The sequence below is a fragment of the Ictalurus furcatus genome, chromosome 1 (genome assembly GCF_023375685.1).
Source record: "Ictalurus furcatus strain D&B chromosome 1, Billie_1.0, whole genome shotgun sequence".
In the NCBI taxonomy this organism is placed as follows: Eukaryota; Metazoa; Chordata; class Actinopteri; order Siluriformes; family Ictaluridae; genus Ictalurus; species Ictalurus furcatus.
This window is the reverse complement of record NC_071255.1, coordinates 2,206,390-2,231,217: the sequence shown is the minus strand read 5'-3', so window position 1 is coordinate 2,231,217 and position 24,828 is coordinate 2,206,390. Positions and strand designations below refer to the sequence as shown.

General features: G+C 44.5%; 3 protein-coding genes across 4 annotated transcripts in view; 1 reads left to right on the top strand and 2 right to left on the bottom strand.

The window, feature by feature from the left end:
• Positions 1–1,078: 1,078 nt before the first annotated feature.
• On the bottom strand, positions 1,079–10,110 carry LOC128623388 (uncharacterized). The gene is made up of 2 exons (XM_053650462.1): positions 9,654–10,110; positions 1,079–3,722 (listed from the first exon to the last, which is right to left on the bottom strand). The coding sequence occupies exon 2, from the start codon at positions 3,286–3,288 to the stop codon at positions 2,662–2,664; it is 627 nt and encodes a 208-aa protein (XP_053506437.1). The 5' UTR covers positions 3,289–3,722; positions 9,654–10,110; the 3' UTR covers positions 1,079–2,661.
• A 77-nt stretch (positions 10,111–10,187) lies between these two features.
• LOC128623260 (leucine-rich repeat flightless-interacting protein 1-like) lies at positions 10,188–17,592 on the top strand. 2 transcript variants are annotated; one of them, XM_053650262.1, is made up of 12 exons: positions 10,189–10,384; positions 12,027–12,221; positions 12,590–12,682; positions 12,802–12,840; positions 13,555–13,704; positions 13,808–13,900; positions 14,052–14,201; positions 14,340–14,402; positions 15,589–15,774; positions 16,080–16,250; positions 16,454–16,546; positions 16,717–17,588. In XM_053650262.1, exons 2-12 carry the CDS (start codon positions 12,054–12,056, stop codon positions 16,759–16,761), a joined length of 1,251 nt encoding a protein of 416 aa, XP_053506237.1. In that variant the 5' UTR covers positions 10,189–10,384; positions 12,027–12,053; the 3' UTR covers positions 16,762–17,588. The 2 variants fall into 2 exon arrangements, with proteins under 2 accessions (XP_053506317.1, XP_053506237.1); XM_053650342.1 differs by lacking the exon at positions 14,340–14,402 and having other exon boundaries at positions 10,188–10,384; positions 16,717–17,592.
• Positions 17,593–17,649: 57 nt separating this feature from the next.
• adamtsl4 (ADAMTS-like 4) overlaps positions 17,650–24,828 on the bottom strand; it is a 33,541-nt gene continuing 26,362 nt past the window's right edge. Inside the window, exons 8-17 of the mRNA XM_053649983.1 lie at positions 24,472–24,629; positions 24,266–24,374; positions 23,063–23,278; positions 22,491–22,620; positions 22,203–22,407; positions 21,951–22,124; positions 21,705–21,866; positions 21,443–21,622; positions 21,064–21,208; positions 17,650–20,398 (exon numbers count right to left, since the gene is read on the bottom strand). Of these exons, the coding sequence (XP_053505958.1) occupies positions 20,268–20,398; positions 21,064–21,208; positions 21,443–21,622; positions 21,705–21,866; positions 21,951–22,124; positions 22,203–22,407; positions 22,491–22,620; positions 23,063–23,278; positions 24,266–24,374; positions 24,472–24,629 (1,610 nt within the window). The 3' untranslated portion in view covers positions 17,650–20,267. The remainder of the gene's footprint in view (positions 20,399–21,063; positions 21,209–21,442; positions 21,623–21,704; positions 21,867–21,950; positions 22,125–22,202; positions 22,408–22,490; positions 22,621–23,062; positions 23,279–24,265; positions 24,375–24,471; positions 24,630–24,828) is intronic.

Below are 24,828 nucleotides of genomic sequence, written 5' to 3'. Positions count from 1 at the left end.
TATGCCCCGAGGCGTAGCAAGACAGTGTGCTTCATAAGCGATAGAGATTGCTTCCCCTATCCAAATAGAGATGCGCTGCTTCAACCCAGTGTCACCTCTACTGTTGCCGCCCAAGCCGACCAGCAGCTGCTCTGACTTACACCACTGGCTGGAGCGGTGGATGTAAGTACAGAGAGCCCTTACTGCACACAGTCGGTGCAATTTCTCTTGTTCTGGTATGAGGAACGGCAGAGGGCAGAAAGCCTGCAACACTACTGGCTGGGCAGCAGATGTAGGCACTTTAGGAATATAATCCGGCCTAGGATACAGGAAGGCCTTGGCTAATCCAGGGGTGAAGTCAAGGCAGGAAGGGGCAACAGAGAGCTTGTAGCTCTTGTCGTGGAAATTTGACAACACTCGCAGACTCGTCCTCTGAAGGTAAAAAAAGGTTTATTACAGAAAGATGGGTAATACAGGATAGAATAAAGCAGGATAGAATAATGAGAGCGCTCTGAAGTGCTTGTGCTGAACCACTACTATATATATGAAAGGCAGAGCATGACACTTCTGTGTAGCGATAAGAAGTGGTTTGAGGCAGTTCAAACAGGCTTTGTTTTAGGGTCTTAGAAGATATGCATACGAACCTTGAACAGAAGAACATGTTTGTGTCTCTGTAAGCAGATAAACATTCTGTACTGATCTCAGTGACATGATATGGCCTTCTTAGGCATTATCCTCAGATGAACATGAACAGAACAAGAGCAAAATTATTACAAAGTAAAAATTAGTAATTTCCCTCACATTTCCCCCATTTTATCATTACAAAATATGATAACTAAAATTAACAGAGAAATTACTATGCTGTGAATACATCAGAGCTTCAGAATACTTTCACAGTTCAACTGAATTCATCATGAAACAGACATAATGAAGGCACTAAGGCTGTTTTTGTGGATATACAGTGCATCCAGAAAGTATTCACAGCGCTTCACTTTTTCCACATTTTGTTATGTTACAGCCTTATTCCAAAATGGATTCAATTCATTATTTTCCAAAAAATTCTACAAACAATACCTCATAATGACAACATGAAAGAAGTTTGTTTAAAATCTTTGCAAATTTATTTAAAAAACAAAACAAAAAAGCACACGTACATAAGTATTCACAGCCTTTGCCATGACACTCAAAATTGAGCTCAGGTGCATCCTGTTTCCACTGATCATCCTTGAGATGTTTCTACAACTTGATGGGAGTCCACCTGTGGTAAATTCAGTTGACTGGACATGATTTGGAAAGGCACACACCTGTCTATATAATGTCCCAAAGTTAACAATGCATGTCAGAGCACAGACCAAGCCATGAAGTCCAAGGAATTGTCTGTAGAGCTCCGAGACAGGATTGTATTGAGGCACAGATCTGGGGAAGGGTACAGAAACATTTCTGCAGCATTGAAGGTCCCAATGAGCACAGTGGCCTCCATCATTCGCAAATGGAAGAAATTTGGAACCAGCAGGACTCTTCCTAGAACTGGCCGCCCGGTCAAACTGAGCGATCGAGGGAGAAGGGCCTTAGTCAGGGAGGTGACCAAAAACCCGATGGTCACTCTGACAGCGCTCCAGCGTGTCTCTGTGTAGAGAGGAGAACCTTCCAGATGAACAACCATCTCTGCAGCACTGCACCAATCAGGCCTGTATGGTAGAGTGGCCAGACGGAAGCCACCCCTCAGTAAAAGGCACATGACAGCCCGCCTGGAGTTTGCCAAAAGGCACCTGAAGGACTCTCAGACCATGATGAAACAAAGATGGACTCTTTGGCCTGAATGGCAAGCATCATGTCTGGAGGAAACCAGGCACCAGTCATCACCTGTCCAATATCATCCCTACAGTGAAGCATGGTGGTGGGAGCATCATGGTGTGGAGATGTTTTTCAGTGGCAGGAACTGGGAGACTAGTCAGGATCGAGGGAAAGGTGAATGCAGCAATGTACAGAGACATCATTGATGAAAACCTGCTCCAGAGCACTCTGGACCTCAGACTGGGGCGTAGATTCTTCTTCCAACAGGACAATGACCCTAAGCACACAGCCAAGATAATAAAGGAGTGGCTACAGGACAGCTCTGTGAATGTCCTTGAGTGGCCCAGCCAGAGCCCAGACTTGAACCTGATTGAACATCTCTGGAGAGATCTGAAAATGGCTGTGCACCAACACTCCCCATCCAACCTGATGGAGCTTGAGAGCTCCTGCAAAGAAGAATGGGAGAAACTGCCCAAAAATAGGTGTGCCAAGCTTGGAGCATCATACTCAAAAAGACTTGAGGCTGTAATTGGTGCCAAAGGTGCTTCAACAAAGTATTGAGCAAAGGCTGTGAATACTTACATTTACATTTATTCATTTAGCAGATGCTTTTTATCCAAAGCGACTTACAAACGAGAAAATACAAGCAAAGTGATATATCAAGCAGAGAACAATACAAGTAGTGCTACCATACAAGATCCATTAATTGAGTTCCAGAAGAAGCAAAGTGCACAGAGTAGAGGTGTAAGTGCATTTTTTTTTTTTAATGAGTTGGTTAGGTGTTCACGGAAGAGGTGGGTCTTTAGCTGTTTTTTGAAGATGGTGAGAGATTCTGCGGTCCGGATTGAGGTTGGAAGTTCATTCCACCACTGAGGAACAGTTAGTTCCTTAGAAGGTTCTTGAAAGGGACCTTGAGCCATGCTGAGTTGTAACTACTAAGCGTCGGTCGCTAATCGATTGCAGATTGCGTGAGGGAACGTAAGCCTTCAGGAGAGAGCTGAGGTAGGAGGGTGCTATTCCAGACAATATCTTGTAGGTGAGCATCAAGGCCTTGAATTTGATGCGGGCGGCTACAGGAAGCCAGTGGAGGGAGATGAAGACTGGTGTGACATGGGTTCTCTTGGGCTGATTGAAGACGAGGTGTGCTGCAGCATTCTGAATCATCTGAAGGGGTTTGATGGAGCTGGCCGGGAGGCCCGAGAGTAGTGAGTTGCAGTAGTCCAGTTTTGAGATAACAAGAGCCTGGACTAGTATCTGTGTAGCCTGTTCGGTGAGGTAGGGTCTGATTTTCTTGATGTTGTACAGGATGAACCTACAGGACCGTGCAGTTGTTGAGATGTGGTCTATAAAGGTCAAGCTGTCATCAAGAATCACCCCAAGGTTCCTGGCCGTCCAGGTTGGCTTGAGTGTGGTTGAGCTGCGCTGTACAGTGAGGTTGTGGTTGATTGAGGGACAGCCTGGGATGACGAGAAGCTCAGATTTTGCCGGGTTGAGCTTAAGATGGTGTTCCCTCATCCAGACCGAGATGTCCGACAGGCAAGCAGAGATGCGTGCAGAGACGGATGGATCGTCAGGCTGGAAGGACAAATAGAGCTGGGTGTCATCAGCATAGCAATGACATGAGAAGTCATGAGACTCAATCACCTGCCCTAGAGATGTAGTGTAAATAGAAAAGAGGAGTGGACCCAGAACTGACCCCTGTGGAACACCAGTTGTGAGTTGCTGAGTTTCAGAAATGCCTCCCCTCCATGATACCTTGAAGGATCTGTCAGAGAGATAGGATTCCACCCAGCGCAGAACCGTTCCAGTGATGCCCAGGCTGGAGAGAGTTGACAGGAGGATCTGATGGTTCACAGTGTCGAAAGCAGCAGAGAGGTCGAATAGGATGAGGACAGATGATCTAGAGGTTGCTCTTGCTAGTCGTAAGGCTTGGTGTCCAGGAGGTTGTTCTATGTGAGAAAATTGGAATAAAAACGGCTCTTTCAAGAGTTTTGGAAAGAAAAGGGAGGAGGGAAACAGGTCTGTAGTTGTCAACTACAGCAGGGTTAAGTGATGGTTTTTTAAGCAGTGGGGTAACCCGGGCCTGCTTAAATGAGGTAGGGTATGTGCCAGTAGAGAGCGATGTGTTAAAGATGTGTGTGAGTGTAGGTAATAGTGTGGGAGAGATGGATTGAAGAAGGTGAGAAGGGATAGGGTCAAGAGGACAGGTTGTGGGGCGGCTAGAGAGGAGGAGTGTAGAGACATCAGTCTCTGAGAGGGGAGAGAAGGAAGTCAGTTGGGAGTTACATGGAGGAGGAGCCAGTCTATGCATGTCTGGGGTTGAGAACTGGTTCCTGATTGATGTAACCTTGTTGGAGAAGAAAGTGGCAAAGTCATCTGCAGTGAGAGAGGTAGGGGAAGGGGCAGGAGGGGGACAGAGAAGAGAGGAAAAGGTTTTGAAGAGAGTGTGGGTTTTGGGAGAACTGCCCATCTTCTCTTGGTAGTATGTGGCTTTAGCAATGGAGATGCTATTGGAAAAAGAGGAGAGAAGTGTTTGGTAATTGGTTAGGTCAGTCGGGTTGCTAGATTTAGACCATTTCCTTTTAGATGCTCTTAGTTAAGATAAGATAAGATAAGATATAACTTTATTAATCCCCCTTAGGGGAAATTTAGGTCAACATAGCAGCACGAAGGAATATAAAAGAACAAAGCAGATGCGATATTGTAGAAATATTCACACACTATTTACACTATACAATCAATAATAATTATTTACAACCAGATGGCTGATAGCACAAATGAGCCTCCAAAGCACTTTGAGGCTTGGGGCTGGATGAGTCTGTGGCTGAAAGAGCTCCTGAGCTGCCTCAGCTCAGCATAGAGAGGATGAAAGGGGTTGTCCATGATGGTTTTCAGCTTCCTTCTCATCCTCCTCTCAGTCACCACCTCCACACCGTCCAGTTCCATCCCTGCCACCGAGCTGGCCTTCTTCACCAGCTTGCCCAGTTTGTTGGTGCCACAAGTCCCGATGCCACCTCCCCAGCACACCCCAGCAAAGAAGATGACAATGGCCACCACAGACTGGTAGAACATCCGTAGCAGCCTGGTGCACACATTGAAGGACCTGAGCCTCCTCAGGAAGAACAGCCTGCTCTGTCCTTTCCTGTAGAGGGCCTCTGTGTTGTCTGTCCAGTCCCGTTTATTGTTGAGGTGCACCCCCAGGAACTTATAGGTGTCCACCATCTCTACCCCTTCACCCCTTATTACAACAGGGGTGTGGGGCCTCTTGCTGCATCTGAAGTTCACCACCAGCTCCTTGGTTTTCCTGTGTTGAGCTGGAGGTGGTTGCTGTCACACCATCCGATGAAGCTCTCAATCAAGTCTCTGTACTCCTCCTCTCTATCGTCTGTGTTACAGACGACGATAGAGGAGTCATCTGAGAACTTCTGGAGGTGGCTCGTTCCAGAGTCAAAGCAAAGGTCAGAAGTGTAGAGTGTGAAGAGAAATGGTGACAGTACAGTTCCCTGGGGTGTGCCAGTGTTGCTCACCATGACGTCTGACTGGCAGCCATGTAGCCTGACATACTGCGGCCTGTCAGTGAGGTAGTCAGTGATCCAGGCCACCAGGTCCTGATCCACCTGCATCCCGAGTCAATAAGCGCTGAAAGCATAAAAAACTGGCCTGAATGCTCTATTTTAACGGGTAACACGAATAAATGACGACTGTGTATTTGGATTGAACTGGTCGTTTGGTGACGAGGTTGTCGGTCCGCCCTCCCCTCCGCTGGTCGTGGCGGCTTGTGGGGGCAATGACCGACGAGGTCAGTAGAAGCAGCGAGACTCACGCCGTCGCCTCTCCCTTTCCTCCTTGTGGATCCGGGTCTGCCCGAGCTGCATGGGCTCGACTGGGGGTGCTGGCTCTGGTGGCAGGGGACCCCACAGCGCGGGGCGGTTGGTTCCAGCAGACAGTTCAGCTGTATTGCAAGGTCAATGAGGGCGTCGAGGTTGAGCTGTTCACCTCGAAATGCCAACTCTCTCACCAACACGGGATTCAGCCCCTGACGGAGCGCAGTCTTGAGAGCCGGCTCATGCTCCGTGCAGTGATGGTGCGGAACTCCAAGGCATACTCCACCGCATCACGAGAGCCTTGCATGATCTTCATGAGCTCCTGGCCGGTCTCCCAGCTGTCAGGGGAGTGATCAAAAGCACGCAGGAAGCGGGAGAGGAAGTCCGCTAGCGAGGGCTGGTACCGCCCCCTCGTTTCCACTCCACCGTAACCCATGCCAGGGCGCGTCTGGTGAGGAGCTCCATGAAGTGCGTGACTTTACGGACTTCTGGCATGTCAGGGTAGCTCTCAAAAAACAATGAGCACTGTAGCAGGAAACCCTTACATCGTTCCGGCTCTACAGCATATCTCTCCGGTGTAGGTAGAGGCGGATAGTGCGCAGACGACGCGGCTGGAATGTGCGCAGCCAGCACTGGTTGAGCATACACTGGCGTACTAGAGGCGGAATGTACGTGGGCGGAGCGAGCGGTGTCACGGTCGGAAGCGTGGAAGGGCACAGGCGCGACACTTGCTCGGTTAAAAGCGATATCCGGTCCCGCTCTACAGATATCACTCGATTCTGCTCCAGGATGTGGCGTTGCCACTCTGGGGCGTCCGATTCCTCCAAAGTAGGCGAAGTAATCTGTTACGATACCTTGTTGGAGGCAAGCACGGACGAACAGGACTAGAGTGCGGGGATCAAGTGGAAGATGAAACACGGAAGACAGCAGTAGGTCAGGCGATTGGGCGAACAATCCAGACTGGGCTTGGCAGGGAAAAATAATCCAAGAACAAGCGATAACTCCAAAAACTTTAGAAATCCGAAACATAGACAAAGGCTTGGTGAACGTCAGAGGAAAGGCTGCTGAGCGTTTACTTCACGAGGTGCTAAAGTTAACGAGGCCTTTTATAACCTATGATGCAGCACAGGTGTTAGCACTCAGTACTCCGGTGAACGTGAGCACTTGCATGACCGGGAAGTGTAGTTCTTGTCGGCCATGTTTGTAGTTGGCACTGCATTCTGGGAACTGTAGTTGCGAGTTCGCCGCAACGTGACAGAGAGACTGCTCCGAGCGAGAGAAACAATACAAAGCAAAATGAGCAAGACAAGAAGAATTATTGCATCTATTGGCAGACAGACGGTTCATATCCACGAGCCCCATCCCCTGATTACTGAGTTCAGCCAATCAAACCCCGTCTCACTAGTCTGTGGAGGGTTGCGTATCGCAGACCGCATGTGTTCAATGATAGAATGAGTATTATGTGTCTGCGTAACGAGGGGACATGTGACGTTGTGTGCGTAGCACTGTTAGCAATGATTCTTATGACCAAAGGTGATACAGAACGCTTTACAGAGGCGGCTAATATCTTGGCATACAGGCTTTTGACTACTAATTGTCATCCAATCTGCAGCAATAGTCTACTAGAGAACTTCGCAGGCTTATGTAGGACCTATAGAAATCACGTCACCTTAGGCACTTAGTCCCGTCACCATGATCAGCTAAATACCAAATTTGGGTAAAAGTGTGTGCGTCATGCACTCTTTCTGCTGCAATGATGTGATTGGCATGATTGATCATTAAGTCTTCCACCCAATAAACTTCAAAAACTTTGGTTTATCTTTCCAGCTTAAGGCTCTACCCCCGGACCCCCAGTGTTGTCGGGAACGGTCCCAGTGATTTGTGAGTTATTTCTGTGACAGGGCTTACTAAAAGATACCAAATATACCAGCAGAAGGGTACACGATTAGGAATAGGTTTGTATGTATGAGTGGATGTGCAGGTCAACATCTAATGATTTGTGTCTAGTCTGCAACAGTAGTCTGTGGTCAGGGAGCTTTGGGGCATAAGAGGTGAAGTCACGTTGTCTAACCTCCGTCCTGGTCACGTGGCTATATAGTACACACTAATGAAGTTCAGTCCTCCTAAGAGTACAGTTTCCGTCGTCAACATTTTCTCCAAAAACTACATGTCCGTGATTTCGCAGGCTACTAGATACCACTTGGTGTCTTGTGTTGTGTAACCACAAGGAACTTGTGTGAGAATGTGTGTTTGAGTGCAGTGTGACACGTGTGTGGGTGTGTATATGCAGAACATCGCTCATGAGCGTCGGTCCTCCTAGAGGCCTCTTGATAGAGAATCACTTTCTAGTCCACCTGTCAAAGTCCCGTCTTCTCCAGTTCAGTGCTTGGCTCTGGCACTCTCCTACAGTGGCTCGCATGCATCCACATGGCTCTCTGGCTGACTTTTACCATGGAGTGAGTGACGAAAAGGATCTAGAATGGCCCCAACCACCGTGGCTTCTTCCACATGGTCCTGCGGAAGTCCTTGATCACGATCCACTCTTCGGGCTTCAGATCATGCAGTGGGCCCGTGGCCGGAGCTTGAAGCGCTGCCTTTACCTGCTTGTGGATAGAGTGCAGAACAGAGGACAGGGTTGCACAGTAATTTAACATTGCATCATCACATGCTGCAGCGTCGGGAAGAGGAGCTGTCACAGGTCCAATTCCTGTGTGTGGAGGTCTCCCAAACAGTATCCCAAAGGGGCTAAGCCCATCCTAAGCCTGCTTCGGAACAGCATTTGATCAATCTGTTTTTTTTAGTGTCCCATTCTCTCTCTCTACCACCCCACCACTTGCTGGATGATATGCACAGGGCTGCTTTAAGTCAATCACAGCTCACAAAAGGTGTGCCATTATCACTGGACATTATCATTATCACTACCGCATCTGAGTCCTGTTTGGACGTAGGGACGTGGCCTTCTCTACCTTCAAACCTCAACGCACCTTATGAGTTGCGCAAACATCGTAAACAAAATTTTTTTACCGCAACTATCATTCCCCCTTTTGACGCATGGACCCTGCATGCATCAACTTTGGTCCCTACTTCGCGGAGCACCGGCAGATACATCATGCTGCTCCTGATGTCTTCCAATGTCCAGGGTCTGTGAACTAGCATCGGGCCTCCTTCTCCGGCCACTTCTAGCATTGGGGCATTTACCACGGCGTGCACTGTCCCTTCTTGTTGGTCTGAAGCCCTTAGGCAGCAATGTTGTTGGTCCCTTCACTTGGGATCTCATATGTAATGCCACCGGTGAAGTTAGCACGGCTGGCACATAGTGCGATTGGGGTTGGTGGCTCAGTTCTGACAGGTTCGGATAGAGTGGTATAGGCTGGGACGCTTCATCATGAGGAGGTACCTCTGAAACTACAGGTTCCTCCCTCCTTACTGGCTGTGGGCGTTGCGGTGGGGCGGAGTCCAGGTCGGGATTGGCTTTCTGCAATTTAGCACACTGAGAAACAGATGAGGGCCCTGCCTGACATTTTTTCTCTATTTTATGTGCCTCGCTCTGCCATTCAGCAAATGCCTTTCAGTCAGCCAAAAACTGTGCTTCTTTTTTTACTTTTAGGAATATCGCACTTCTTTGCTTCCAAATTAAATTTATGTTGTTCTAACTGTCTGAGAATAAAACCTTATTAATATAATAATACCTTTTTCTAGGAAACCACATTCTTTAACCCATACATCATATTGGTTCAAATATTCTTCCCCATAATTAACATGCATAAACGTGATATTAGGACCAACATATGAGCACCCTGTAGATACCATAGCATGTGTCACAGGATGTGCTTTGCTCCATGTTTTTCCCATATTTTTCTTTTTTTTTTTTTTTTTTACAGCTTCTGTAACTTTCAAAGTTTTACTCAATTTAACGTGCTATGAAAATCAAGTGAATATGCATTCTCGTGCACAGACAGAAAAGGTTCAAAATGTGTGCCAAATCTCTAGACATTCAATTAATCATATGACTTATAGGTTCAATAGAGCAAACCTTAAGAATGCAAAAGAGTTTACCTGTGAGGGCGAGTCCACAAACAGCAATTTGGTAGGACTTACAGTTTTCTCTTCCCTTCTTTTTTTAAAATAATTTCTATTTTTTATTATTACTATTATTTTATCTCCGTAAAATTTACTTGTGCGTTAAATTTGCCAAATGTATGATGGAATGGTCACTGGGGCATGCCACTTGATAATAACCCGCCGCAAAAATATTGCGCCTCTTGCGCTTCTTAATAAGTACGATCTTTACTTATTTATTGCTCAAACCGGACTCTTTCCGTTAGCAAATATTTTTACTGTTATTATCTCTCTCTATATATATATACCCGTCGGTATATATCTTAGTTTTGAAGCTGTGATTTAAGAAATACCAATATCTCTGCCATTGCAGAGGCAAAGTTCCTGGACCTTCTTATAAGAAATCGCTCCATGTAATACTTCTCTCTCAATGTAATACACGCATTTCTTATATCATGTTTGACTCCATTCCATACAGACAGCAATACACTATGACTTCATAAAATTCTAATTCTAATTCTAATTCTAAATTCTTGAAGATTCCTACCAGTCAGTGGTAAGGCTGCATTGGTCTTTCGCTCTGCACAACAAAGGGCAAACTGCCTGCCTGCAACACGGACTCCAGTTTACTTTTTGTCGAGAAAAGCTGAAAAGACTCGCGCAGCCCAGCCAGGAGACGCCAAATTGTCGTGGAAATCAGACAACATTTGCAGACTCGTCCTCTGACGGTAAAAAGGTTTATTACAGAAAGATGGTTAATACAGTATAGAATAAAACAGGATAGAATAATGAGAGCGCTCTGAAGCGCTTGTGCTGAACCACTACTATATATATGAAAAGCAGAGCATGACACACTTCAGTGTACCGATAAGAAGCGGTTTGAGGCAGTTCAAACAGGCTTTGTTTTAGGGTCTTAGAAGATGTTCAGACGAACCTTGAAAGAAGAACATGTTTGTGTCTCTGTAAGCAGATAAACATTCTGTACTGATCTCAGTAACATGACATGGCCTTCTTAGGCATTATCCTCTGATGAACATGAACAGAACAAGAACAAAATTATTACAAAGTAAAAATTAGTAATTTCCCTCACACTCTCCTACTCGCTTGAGTAGGAGAGTGTGAGGGAAATTACTACTAGGACCACAGAAAATTAGAGGAGGTTTCCCAACAGGGGCTCTATCAATAGGGGCATGGCTGGCCAAAATGGCGGCCACGTAGACCCTGTTTGTAGGAGGAGCGTACCCCGCTGAGAAACATTCTTGTAAGAACTCCAGGACTGTAGCTATTGCGCAGTTCGTTGTGTCTAGCTGACGTTCCTCACACCACGAGACAAAAAGTTGCCACTTGAGCGCATACAATTTCATTGTGGATGGCATTCTAGCATTCTACATGGTCTCTACAACCTCAGTTGTGAGACCAGAATCTATGAGCTGGTGCCCCTCAGGGGCCAGACACACAGTTTCCATAGTTCCAGCCGAGGGCGATAAATCAACCCTCCGGCTTGAGACAGTAAATCCCTGTGAATGGGAATCTCCAAAGGAGCGCTCTCTAGCAGGGATATAGTCTCTGAGAACTATATTCGAGCTGGCCAATAAGGTGCAGTACTAGCAGCAGACCTAGACAGTGTTGGTGAACTCTCGCTAGAACTTGTGGGAGCAGAGAGATCAGGGGAAAAGCATATAGATGTGACCTCGGCCACATGTGCACCATGGTGTCCAGCCTTAATGATGCAGGAGGAGTGAGGGCGAACCACAGCGGGCGGTGTGTTGTCTCCTCGGAGGCGAACACATCCACTTCTGCTTGGCCAAACCTCCACCATATGGACGCCACCACTTGTGGATGGAGCCACCAATCCCTGGGCCTCAGCCCCTGCCTCAACAGGATGTCTGCCCCCACATTCCAGTTGCCTCTTTTAAAATCTCCCAATATCTATCGCCTCCAAACCCTCCAAATCTGTATCACATGGATTGTGAGCTCTGTCTCTGGGCACTAACGGTTCTTTATAGCTGCTTTTGTCCAAAGTTGTTCCGAACACTTAATTCAAATCCCCTGCTAATATAATTTGCCCACTGGCATCACCCAATATCTCATTTCCATCATGGAAAAAAATGTGGGAAAAAACAAACTGTTAGGTGCAATCACATTATAAGCAACTAATTTCACTCCATTGATAAGTGCCTCAATACATATAATTCTCTCCATCCCATATCTCATTAATCAATCTAAAATGAACCTGTTTGTATGATCACCTGGTTTTGTTTAGACTGTGAAAAACATATCGTAATCTTTCTTTGAGACAAACAATAAGCAGAGTCCTCAGAAGTGTCTGAATGCGTATGGAAGTAAATAAAGCTTTGGTTGTTTTTCCAGGACTCTCTGGCTGAAGCTGAGCAGGCGATGGAGGCCAACACTCAGCTGGAGAATATGGAGACCAACACTCAGGTAGGAGATATTAATTTAAATAACTCCTACCTGATGTCCAAAGTGAACACGCTGGAAGACTCAGTGCAGCAGTTGTACGAAGAGCTTGCTCAGACCCAGATGAGGTGTAATGAGATAATGAGGGTAAGTGAGAAAATTCCTTTAGACTAGTGGTCACCAACCCTCTTCCTTGAGATCTACCTTCCTGCTGGTTTCATCTCCAACCAAAATCTAACACACCTGTTTTAGGTGATCAAGAACTTCTTAAAGCAATGATTAGATGGTCAGGTCAGCAAGATTATGGTTGGAGCTAAAGTCTTAAGGTAGATCTCCAGGAATAGGGTTGTTGACCACTGCTTTAGAAATACTGTGAAGACTTGTGAGGATCGTGAGTTACATCTCAGGCTATATGTACTTGAGTTTCGGATGCTGGGTTTCAGTTGTAATGGAATGGACGTGGCCCATTGTAGCGCTCAAGTTTAAACCTCTTTGGTTTCTACGCTGTGTTTTAGGAGCGGGAGCAAGAGCAGGAGGCTCACAGAATCCTGGAGTCCCAGTGCGAAGAGATGAAGACAACTTTAAAAACACGTGACGAGTTACTGAAGGTAAGCCCTCTCACTAAGTCATGCCTGCTACAGTGCTCTGTGTCAGTTAAACTGAAGAGGCTCATTTGAACATTAAATACTAAAGTTGAAACCTCTTCTGCTCCATGGTTGTGTTATAGGTGTGCGAGGGAGAGGTGAAGGGTCACAGTATCCTAAAGGTAAGTTTTTCTTCTCACATTACCATGATGGTTATTATGTTTTGTGTGTGAAGGAGATTCTCTTATATCATGTATTCTCTTATATTATGAACTGCTATTAAAACACCTTGGATATGGGGATTACTGGGTTATAGTTTCTGTTTGTGTCTCTCTGTGCTGTCAAATACCTATGATGAATGTATTCACTTAATTACTTCTTCTGATAAGCTGATCAACTGCCATCCTTTATTATAGCTGACACATGTATTTTTCATACCTTGAGAGACTTATTTTTGTGGTATGACTGTGGTATGTGTGCGTGGCATAACTGTCTGAATCTTTCTAGCACCCTGCACAAGTAGAAACCGCCCACGCACTGCTGCTTATCTATGTGTATAAATACTCCTGTTCTGCACGAATAAACTTGGATGTCTCTGTGAACAGCATGTGTCAGTGTGTGTTCATTCAGACTCTCCAGGCCTGAACGCTCTGCAGTCAACCACACTTTCTCGATCATAGCACAGAACTAAGAGTCAAGAGTAGTAAAGGCTGAAGGCTGACGGAGGACAGAAAGACATAACCTGAGATACTTTTTTATCCAACAGTGTGTGGCCTTGCATTCATGTTTAGTCACCTTCTTTGGGGACATTTTGCCATTTTTTTCCACAAAGCATTTCAGTTTGTTCCGACAAGTAATGTCAAGTACTGTCTGAACGTGTGTACGAAAAAAAAAAGGTATCTCTGGCAGAGGTTGAGAGGAAATACAAGCAGGCAATGGAGTCCAATGCTCATCTGGAGAATGAGACCTTTGACCTGATGTCCAAGATGGGCATACTGCAAAACTCCATGCAGGAAATGACAAATAAGTGTGCTGAGGCAACAGAGGTAAGTGAGGAAAAACTTGCATTAAGCATTTCCTTTAGAAATAATGTAAAGACTCATATATATCATGTATTTCTAATTCAACATGCTATTTTTGGTCGAATAGAATTACGAAAAAACAAAGCGCATTCTTGAGTTCGTGTTGGCCACTGCCAATGAGCGGGAGAAAACTTTAAATCTGGAAATAGACTTACTTCAGGTATGACTTTCTTTTTATGAAATCAGAACCAGAACATTTCAATCTGTTCTGACAAATGATGAATTGAGTCTTGACTTGAATTGACTGTGTGTGTAGAAAATTTTTTTTTTATATAAATAATGCCAACAAGTTTTGATTCGTGAACTTCCAGGCTTCTCTGGCTGAAGCTGAGAGGCAGTACGAATTTTTGGTAACGGACTACTATGAGACGGTTGACACACAGAATAACTTGAGAGCTGAGCTGAGCACTCTGCACGGAAAAGTGGGTGATCTGCAGGGAGCGCTCAGAACGGTAACAAGGGTAAGTGAAAAATACTTACATTTAGCAGTTCCTTTAGAAATAATGTAAAGAATCAAAGGTTCTGCATAATGAGTTACACCACAGGCTATATTAAGCACTGAAGTTTGAACCTCTCTTTTTTCCCCATGGCTGTTTTAGGCATGTGAGCAATTGAGAAGCATGAGGGACAAATTGAGTTTAATGATTACAACTATACTAAATGTAAGTTTGACCGTTTACCTTTTATGAAACCAATAAGCCAAAATTCAGTCTGAGCACTACTTAATAATGAGCAATCCTTCCATTTTTATTCCATATCTGAGCCTCTGTTGAGAGAGAGGCTCACGAAATCACACATTCACCAACAAAATGAACATTCACCTAGATGAAGTCAGACATGGGGAAAACCCTGGTAGTCAGCGATGGATCAAAATTCAGTGAAGCAAGCTACGCTTAACTGGTTGAGCAGTTGTCAGTGCATTTGGATGTGCATCAAACATGGACATGGAGTTGACTCCAAAAATACACACAGAACTGGAAGCCCTGTCCATCTTGGGCACAAGGACCAGTCACTGTGGGACTCCTCGATTACCCCTATGTCTAGAATGGACTAGAGCTCTTCCCAAACTACTTTTTCTTGTGTTTGGTGAGTGACTGTGTAATCTACCAGGACTAACACAAAAAAGTTGCCTTTGTAACTCTTTGTGAACTTTGTGAACCAGGCCAATTCCTTCGAAGGTGATCTCAATTAATGGAAGGGGGCGCAGTGGTGTTTTTGGAGTGGCAGGAGAATTCACCAACTGATGTTCAGGGCAGGCTGTTAGACCAGCTCTGAACATCATTACAAATGTCTGGCCAACAGAACTGGACCTTGAATCTGTTTAATGTTATGTCCTGTCCGAAGTCCTCAAAATTTCCTGTACTTTGAAGATGCATTGAAGTTACGTAGCCTACTGTTTTAGGACCATGAGTTAGAACTTCAAGCACACAGCACCTTGAGTTACTAAAAGTATATTAACCTCTCACTCATGACTACTATAGTACATTGTGTGTCATAATTTAGCCATAATTTTTTAAAACAAAACCTTAGTGTAAGAACAAAAAACAATAAGAAAAGAGCAAAGGCAAAACTCTCAAGTGAGCACTAATTAATAATAACCAAAAGACACCACAGTCCCATCTACACGTTTTTATATTCGCTCACAAGACCAAGACTCGTGAATTTACACGTCAAAGTTCACCCAAATAAAGCCATTGTGAAGCAAAAATAATTGCTCTCAGAAGCAGATTCTATATACCTTATCTGTGTCTGTTTAATACAGATCTTCATAAACCCAAGAGGTTAACTGTAGATGTGAACAGCAAGCACAAAAGTTTAAGCCTCTTTTGCTCCGTGGCTGTGTTTTAGGAGCGTAAACGAGAGCAGGCCTGTCTGGCTGAAGCTGAAAGGAAATACAAAGAAGTCATGGAGTCCAATGCTCAGTTGGAGAAAGAGAAGTCTGACCTGCAGTCCCAGGTGAACACACTGCAAGGCTCAGTGCAGCAGCTGAAGGAAGAGCACTCGGAGACACGCACGAAGTGTGATGAAATGCTGGTAACTAAGACAATCGTTTCATGAAGCAGTTCCTTTTGAAATAATGTGAGGATTCATGATGTTCATGCAACATGATGAGTTACTCCACAGGTCATACCTACCTGACCCATATAAGTTTTTCTCATGTAGTAACCATGACTGGTATTGTAAACTCTCTGACTGTGTGTGTGTGTGTGAATTCTTGTTTATTCATGTTTTGGGAACATTTTGTCCTTTGTCCATGAAAAACTTCAGCCATGTCCTCAAAAGTGTTTGTGTGTGTAGAAGCAAATAAAGCCAACAAACTTTGGTTGTCATATTTCCAGGTCTCTCTGGCTGCAGCTGACAACCTGTATGAGGAAGCGATGCAGTCCAAGGCTAAGATGAAGAATGAAATATTGGACCTGAAATACCATTTGCACACACTGCGAGACTCAGTGCGGGAGCTGGAGATAATGCTCTCTGATGGAGAGATGCACTGCGATGCTATAAAGCAGGTAAGTCAATCCCTGCATTAGGCGGTTTGAAATAAAGTGAGAAATTGTGAATGAGGAGTTACACCACAAGCTATTCAGTGTGTACCTGAACATACTTTTAGTATAAGATGCTAGATGTTGTATTGAATGGAAGAGGCCCATTGTAGACGCGAACATTAAGCTCTCAAGGTTACAACCTCTTCTGCACCATGGCTGTGTTTTAGGAGACAGAACAAGAGCGGGAGGCTTACCGTATCCTGAAGATCCAATACAAAAAGATGAAGGAAACTATTCAGAGGTTCAGAGAGCTACTAATTGTAAGTTTTTCCTCTCACCAAGTCATCACTGCTGTAGCACACCATGTGCAAGTTGTGGGTCAGTTAAGTAAATACAGGACCTCACACACACACACACACACACACACCTTCACACATGGATATTTAGAAGCAAATATTCAAGCTGCTACATTAACTCTGTATTTTCACAGAACTATCACACAGAGCTTGGATTCGAGGAGCAGGTTGATCTGTGAACCCCAGATAATTGCCACGGGCGTGTTTTAACACCTGGATATTCTCTTACAGTGCATCCGGAAAGTATTCACAGCGCTTCACTTTTTCCACAGTTTGTTATGTTGCAGCATTATTCCCAAATGGATTAAATTCATTATTTTCTTCAAAATTCTACAAACAATATCCCATAATGACAAGGTGAAATAAGTTTGTTTGAAATCTTTGCAAATTTATTAAAAATAAAAAACAAAAAAAAAGCACATGTACAAACTTCTTTGGAAAAAGTGAAGCGCTGTGAATACTTTCCGGATGTACTGTATGTACACACGAGAATTTCCAGATGTTAATCCCTGTCCCTGGTCTCCCTGAAGGAGGAGGCGAAACAGAACGACAGCTAACATGCAGACGCTGAAGAATGATGAAGAATGGATGCAATAAACAATAAATAAAGATGGTGAAAAAACGTATTCGTTATTAATCAAATCCTCTTTGAGTGTATTATATTTATTTTAATCTACAAACTGATAACAGTTAGTAATAAGACCTGAACCAGGAAGGAGCCATTCCCTTACATCGGACAACATTTTGTAGTCTATCTTGATAGAATATCGTGATCTACAGTATCAAAGCTATACAAGTTCAATTGTGGGTGAATCCCAAATGGCTATGTTACATTTCTAGTGGACTAGATAGGGCAGAGGGAACAGTTTGAACAATTTTATACCCTATGTAGTGCACTTACAGAGAACGAGTGGATGAACGAGAACAGCACCGCCCGTTTGATCTATTCCTGTGTACCCTGGTATGAAACAATGGCTTCCTCAAACCAAACTACCTAAGCGCACTATATAGCCAACATGGTGCAATTTAGGACACAACGCACTACAAATGAAAGTCAGTGAATCTGGTCATTGCAGGTTTTCTTTATTCTGCAGCGCCGTAACAGCGTTTAGCACACATTTCCAAAAGATGATTATTTTACAAATCACAATTTTCTTCTTAAACCTCAGGTGATAATAACATATGCTTTGTTTCGCGAAATAAATATAATTTATGTAAATATTTCACCGATAAATAACGATCTGTATTTTTTATATAAAAGTATAATTTCGGCTTCTAGTTGCTAATATTTGATTATGGCACCATACACAGACACGCAAGTATGTACATTAACACATTTTTGTAACACATTTCTCGCTCACACTCACACACACTTTAAAGCACTACTGAATTTAGCAAGGTGGTTAGTTTAACAAACAAAAAAACAAGCCGCCTTAAATCCCACCCCCTCTCATTTCTTATTGGCCACAGACCAAAGAACCAATCACGATCTCACATACACCTTCATATTTAAGGATGCATTCAAAACAATTTGTGAATTTGAACATAAATAAAAATGTACATGCATACATACTATAAAAAAAATGAAAAAGACAGTAAATTGACTCGCATCCAAGAGGAGGAACGAACCAGTGTGTGTGTGTGTGTGTGTGAGAGAGAGAGAACAGGAATGACAAAGCTTTTATCACACAGTTCATGAGGTTTGCAGTATCACATTGGTTAAATTCCAAACGGTTCTTTATTGGACTCCGTAGGCTGAACGCACTATTATATTATTTCACACCCTTGAGAGTACACTAATACAGGGAGCTTAGGTTTATTTAGGATTCAGCCATGGTAGCTGGAATAATAATTTTTTTTTTAAATCCCAAATGCACCTATTATAGACATGTACTGCACTACATGGGGTACACTGTTATTTAAATACCCTATGAAGCACACTTATACAGGAAGCAATGATCTGAATCATTAACGACTCCCTAGTAGACATACAGCGCACTACATAGGTAGTAGAGACCATATAGTGCACTATATAGGGCATCATTATTTCGTACCCTATTAAGGGAACTAATATAATAGTATACCTTATAAAGTGCACTAATATATCTAGTGCACTTAATACGGTGCCATTATTTATCCTAAGTAGTGCACAGGGAGTAATGATCCCATCCATAGTTATGTTATTTCATATAAAGTGCACTACCATGTTAAGCCGGAGCTAAAATTCTATATAGTGCACTACATGGGGTGCCATTTCTAGTTTTTTTTCTTTAATCCCATAAAGTGCACTGTATAGAAATTCCTGCATTTCACAGGGACTGAAATAATACCCCTTACATAGTGCACTATATGCCAACTAGAGCAGTGGTTTTCAAAGTGGGGGGCCGCCTGGGGGCCTCAACAATTTGGTGTGAAACATAAATGCATATTATAATCGCTAATGTAAAGATGTAAGATGTAATTATTAATAAAAAAGGGGGATATATTCAGAAGTCTGTATTTTTAATGTGTTTTAAAGACATCTTGCAAAAGGGGGGCCTCGGTCAAATGTTAATGCCATCTGGGGGGCCTTGCCCTGGAAAAGTTTGGGAACCTGTGAACTAGAGGATTAAAACAAAAATAATGGCACCCGATGTAGTGCAAAATGTATAGAAAGTGTAGCTCCGCCCCAATGTATTTAAGCTCCCTGCTCCCTAAATAATTGCACTTATGAGGTATGAAAATTGCTGCACCCTATGTAGTGCACTACACGTCTAATATGAAACATTTTGGGATTTAGCTCCATACTTCCTGCACAAGCGCGCTGGAATCAAATATGGCTGACTCGTAGCTGTATGTATAGTGCCATAGATAGGGTGTAGGAGGTATTATTTAACTGAATAACTGAATTATGGCAAGTCATGCATGGCTATTGGACATCTAGTGCACTTGACAGAGTGTAAGCGTATTATGTCTTCCACTATGTAGTGTACTTGTATAGATATATAGATAGGAATGTGAACAAAATAAGGTGTACTGATAGTTTATGAGCAAAATGGATACAAATCTAATTTTTCTTTATTAAAGGCACCTTCATCATTGTAGGTTTAGTTTGGCATCCAGGTTGCCATAGAAACGCAGAAAATTCTAGTGCTTTTAAAACAAAACAAACATATACTGGATTTTAAAAAAAGTTCTCACTTTGAGAAAAAGCAAAAGATTAGAAAAAAAATGCACACAATTTCCGTTTTACCCCAGACATAATCGATCAGCAGAGACATGTTTGCACTGGAGCTGTGATGCTAAAGTGGCTAACAAGGAAGGGCCACCAGTTTAGCATCATGTACAGCATCAAAATACACAACGCGAAAGGAACTATTTGTACTTAAATCTTAAAATCCGTCATTGTAGTCACTCCTAGAGCACGATGCTAAACTGGTGGCTATAAGCGCCCATTCTAGGTTAGCTACATTAGCCTCAAAGATCCACAAACCTAATAAAGTAAACTTCACATCCCAGACATGTCTCAGGTGAATTGGCTGCATGGGGGATGAGATCATGGGCGGGGCTAATCACGATTGACATGATGCAGCAAAACAGAGCTGTTGAAATGTTAAAGTCTAAATTCACTTCCTCGACGTCGGTCTGGGACACTATTGGCTGGAGAGTCGGCTGCCCTGTCGCTGACCTTTGACCCTGGGCGGGGTCAGTGGCGTTTGGCTCTCTGGGCGCTCTGAGTGCAGGAGGCGCAGCAGGCCGACTTGTAGTAGGAGTAAACGCAGAGCCGAGCCTGGACCACCATCAGGCAGTTGGAGCGTCGGTCCTTACAACTCTCATCTGTCAGGAAGACAGGAAGAGCAGATAGTGGGTGGGAGGGGGAGTATGGAGAGGTAGGGATAGAAAGAAAGGGTAAAAAAAAAAAAGGAGAAGTGAATGCGAGAAGGAAAAAAAGATGAGAAAGAGTGACATACACATGGAAATAAACGGAAAAGGAGAGAAAGAATGATAGAGAAAGAGGGATGACAAAAGGACAAAGATGGAAAGAAAGACGGAAAGAGGGTGTGGGGTGGAGAGGAAAAAAACGGATGGTAATTTGGAAAGAGGGACAGAGAGAGAGAAAGAGAGAGAGTGAGAGAGATACAGACAGAAACATGGAAGTAAAAAGGAAGGAAGAGAATGACCGAGAAAAACAGAAGCCAAAAAGAAGAAAGAAGAATAATAAGAGAAAGAGATAGAGAGATAGAGAGTGGGATGGAGGGATAAGGACCAGAAGAGAAACAGGAATGAGAAATACAGACGGAAGTGAAATGAAAAGGAAGAGAAATAATGATGGAAGACAGAAGGAAAAAAAAAAAAGAAGAGAAAGAGGGAAAAAGAGAGGGGGATTATAATGAGCAGAACGGATGGAAAGAGTCGAATGGAGAGAAAAAAGTGTAATAAATAAATTAAAAAATAAAATAAAAATCTAACAGTCAGAACTGCTGATCGTCAAACATACACACCTAGAGAGGGGCTGCAGGGGGCGGGGTTACAGGGCTGTTTGGGGTGTGGCTTGTGGGTGGAGTCACAGGCGAAGCTCGGCTGTTTATTCGGCGTCAGGCAGCGGACGTCTCGAGTCTGAACTCCGTCACCGCACGACTTGGAGCACTGCGAGGTGGGGATGGACAAAGAGACAGAAGAACTCTGTTTAGCGACTGCGAATAGTGAACAGGAAGCCGTTTGGGACGGAGCCCATTTTTCCTTTCTCTCTGCACCTCACTTTCTCTTTTCTCTCTACACCCACCCTGTCTTTCTAGTACTTTCTTTCACCTCCTCTTTCTCTTAACCCCCCCCCCCCCTTTTTGTTTTCCACACTTCTATCTCTCGTTCTTTGTCCCTCACCGCACTCCACTCTGTGGTGAACCACTGTGGTTTACACGGTTCCGCTTCGCACGTCTGGATGGGGGACGGTTTTTCCAGGTGCGCGCACTCGCCAGCCGGCGTCACGCTGAAATCGCTCCCCAGCTTCCGAACGCAGATCACGTCTCTGCGCTGGGTTCCGTTCCCACACGGCACGCTGCACTGTAAAACACGCGCGCACACAGGTTATATATTAACACACGCACGTTATATTAAACACGTGCACACATTCTCCGTGTCTTACCTGTCCCCACGGTCCAGCGAACCAGTGTGTGTGTGCCACGCAGGATCCCGAGTTACACGCCTTCATATCAGCTGGTTTGTCCTTCACACACTCGCCATCAGCGCCGCTCGACACGCACACCACGTCACGTTTCTGCACACCCGGACCACACGGGGCGGAGCACTGACACACACAGACACACACACACACACGTGTTTAACAAACATCCGAAACGTGTTAGAAACGAGCCGTTTTGTCAGCACTCACTGTGTTCGTCCAGTCAGTGAAGTACCAGTTGGAGATGCAGGGACCCATGTGACAATCTTCGCTTCCTTGTGGGCGGAGCCTGGCGTTACACTCCCCGTCGTTCACCACACCGCCGTGGTCACTGACGCAGCGGACGTTCCGTGTCCTTTTACCCGTGCCGCAGTCTACTGAACACTGACACGCAAACATACACGAATGTAAACCTTTTCACGTGTGTGAGTGTGTGTGTGTGTGTGTGTGTGTGAGACTCACGGCGCTCCAGTTGGAGGAGACCTGCCAGTGTGAGCAGGAATGTGTGTGGCAGGCCTGGGTGGTGTTGGGCTGCGTGAGACCCGAGCAACGATGAGGGTGGACCCGGGTGGAGCGGCTGGAGAAATTCTGCCTGCACTGGAGCTGGCGTTGCTGCAGACCCCACCCACACGACACGCTGCATTCCGACCACGCTCCCGCCTCCCAGCTACACACACACACACACACACGTTAAACATACACAGCTACACATAATCAGCACTTTATAATATATAAAACGCTGTAGCTCACTATGGCGGGCAGGGATGGACGTTACATGGCTCGTCCTCGGCGATGGGCTTAGACGCCGAGTCACACCGCCTTTCGTGGACTTCTTCGTTTGTGTGTCTGTTCACACACAACACCTCTCGGTGTTGGGTACCTACACACACACACACACACACACCAAAATTCAGATTAAAATGTGTAATACTCGTTTCCACTAGTGGGCAGACAAGACAAAAACAAACAGTTGAGTAGGATTAATCAGAAACAGACCTGCAACACACACACACACCCACACCCACACAGCATAATGACTCCGTAATTGGAGATCCTATGTTTGGCAGAAAGCTGTTTTCAGAAGATTTGGCAGACACGTGTGTGTGTGTGTGTGTGTGTGTGTGTTCATCAGTCAGAGGGAAAAATCCCAGTATGTCAGAAATGCTGCAGAATTTGGCACGTAAACACAAAAGTGGAACATTGCAACAGACAAAGTCCAACACTGAATTCCCAGAATTTTAACCTCAAACTTGAGAAATCAATCAGTGCCTTGCACGCGCACACGCACACGCACACACACACACACACACACACACACTGACCTTTGCCACAGGAAGCAGAGCACTCACTGAGCTGTCCCAGCCTCCACTCGAACGGAATCTGATTATCCAACGGGACATCGGTCCTCGGTGGGATCCGAACATTACGATGAGGCCCAGAGCTGTGGGGGCGGGGCCTCTCCGGCATCCACCTCTCCGATGAAGAAGGAGCCGGGATGGGAGGAGGGGCAGAGTCTTCTACGAAGGCTACTACGGCACCTGCGAGAGAACGCGCTGACGTTATTTAAACATATCCAGTCCTAAAACATTAATATTGTGATCAAATTTGTACGCATTATTTATGTCTCTTCCAGTCGTCCCGTAACACGTTTCTCGTACCATCTTCCCCGTGTGTTAGCATATTTTACGGCAACACTAAAATGAAACATTCATAGTCGTGTGAGCGCGAGAGAGAGAGAGAGAGAGAGAGAGAGAGAGAGAGAAAGTGTATTAGCGTGCTAATTTTGAATAGGCGATGCGCGTAATTGGATAGTTAAGACCAGATGTACGTACATCAGAAGTCATTGCATAAACAAACCACGAACAGTTTAAGTACATCTGGTTCTCGGTGTTTAACAGTGCCGTATTTGCTGGACCGTAAGTTTAAGGGAGAATAAAACACACGCCCTCAAAATACAATTCTTCTCGTACTTCCTGTGATGATTTAAAAGGCGCCATTTTGACTTGCAGCGGAACTACAAACCTAAAAAAAAAAAAGGACTGTTGTAAAAATAATAATAATAATAATTAATAATTGTTGTACTGGCTTTGCCTAATGTCTGTGCAATGGCAGTGATCGATTTCCCCCTGGAAAATGGCTCGCTTTTCTCCCATTAGTCAGCTCTCTGGTCTTCATGTTGGTTTATACTTGTTTTTAACAACAAATGCGGTCTTCACAGGTAAAACCCAGGGCTCGAACCAAAGGTAGACATTCTTAGCTATTCATTCTTTACACAGTCAATTTAACAGGGCACACCTGGGCAACACCTGTCAGTCACATGTTCCAATATTTTTGATCACGTCAAAAGAAGAAAAACCGGGTGGGTTCAAATGAAAGGTGCCATGTTCCAAGTGGTTTAACACGTATATATATATGTATATATATATATATATATATATATATATATATATATATATATATATATATATATATATATATATATATATATATGGCCTTGCTGTTCCAGTACTCTCAAACAGACTCACTGGTCTCTCGGAGAGACGCGCTCCCTCTGTCCCACTCTCTCACTGCCTCCTTCTTCACAGGTATGTAATACTCGTAATCTACGCCTGGATTCTCCTTGTGGAAAATAATCTACAAAGAGAAAAAGATTAGCATATTCTGAGGCGCTTAGGTCAGATTGTGTTTGTGTTTTTGTATGTGTGTGTGTGTGTGTGTGTGAGAGACTTACATACAGCTGCAGCAGTGTGTGTGTGGGTCCCGGGGCAGTGAGCGTTTCTCCACGGTTGCGCGTGTACACGAATGTTGTTCCTCCCGCTTCATATTCACCTGGAGGATCCACGGCCCAGCGACCGTTCACGATGGACTGACCAGTACCGCTACGCAACGCTACACACAAACACACACACACATCAATCACTATTAATCAGTTCTATATTTTGATATTCAGTGCAAACACAACTGCACTGAATACTAAAGTGCTAAATATTCCTAACTCCCCTGTGTTCCATTTGGGCGGAGTCTCCCTAAGTAGGGAACATATTTGAGCAATGAGAGAAAGCCAAACAAATACACGCACGCACACACA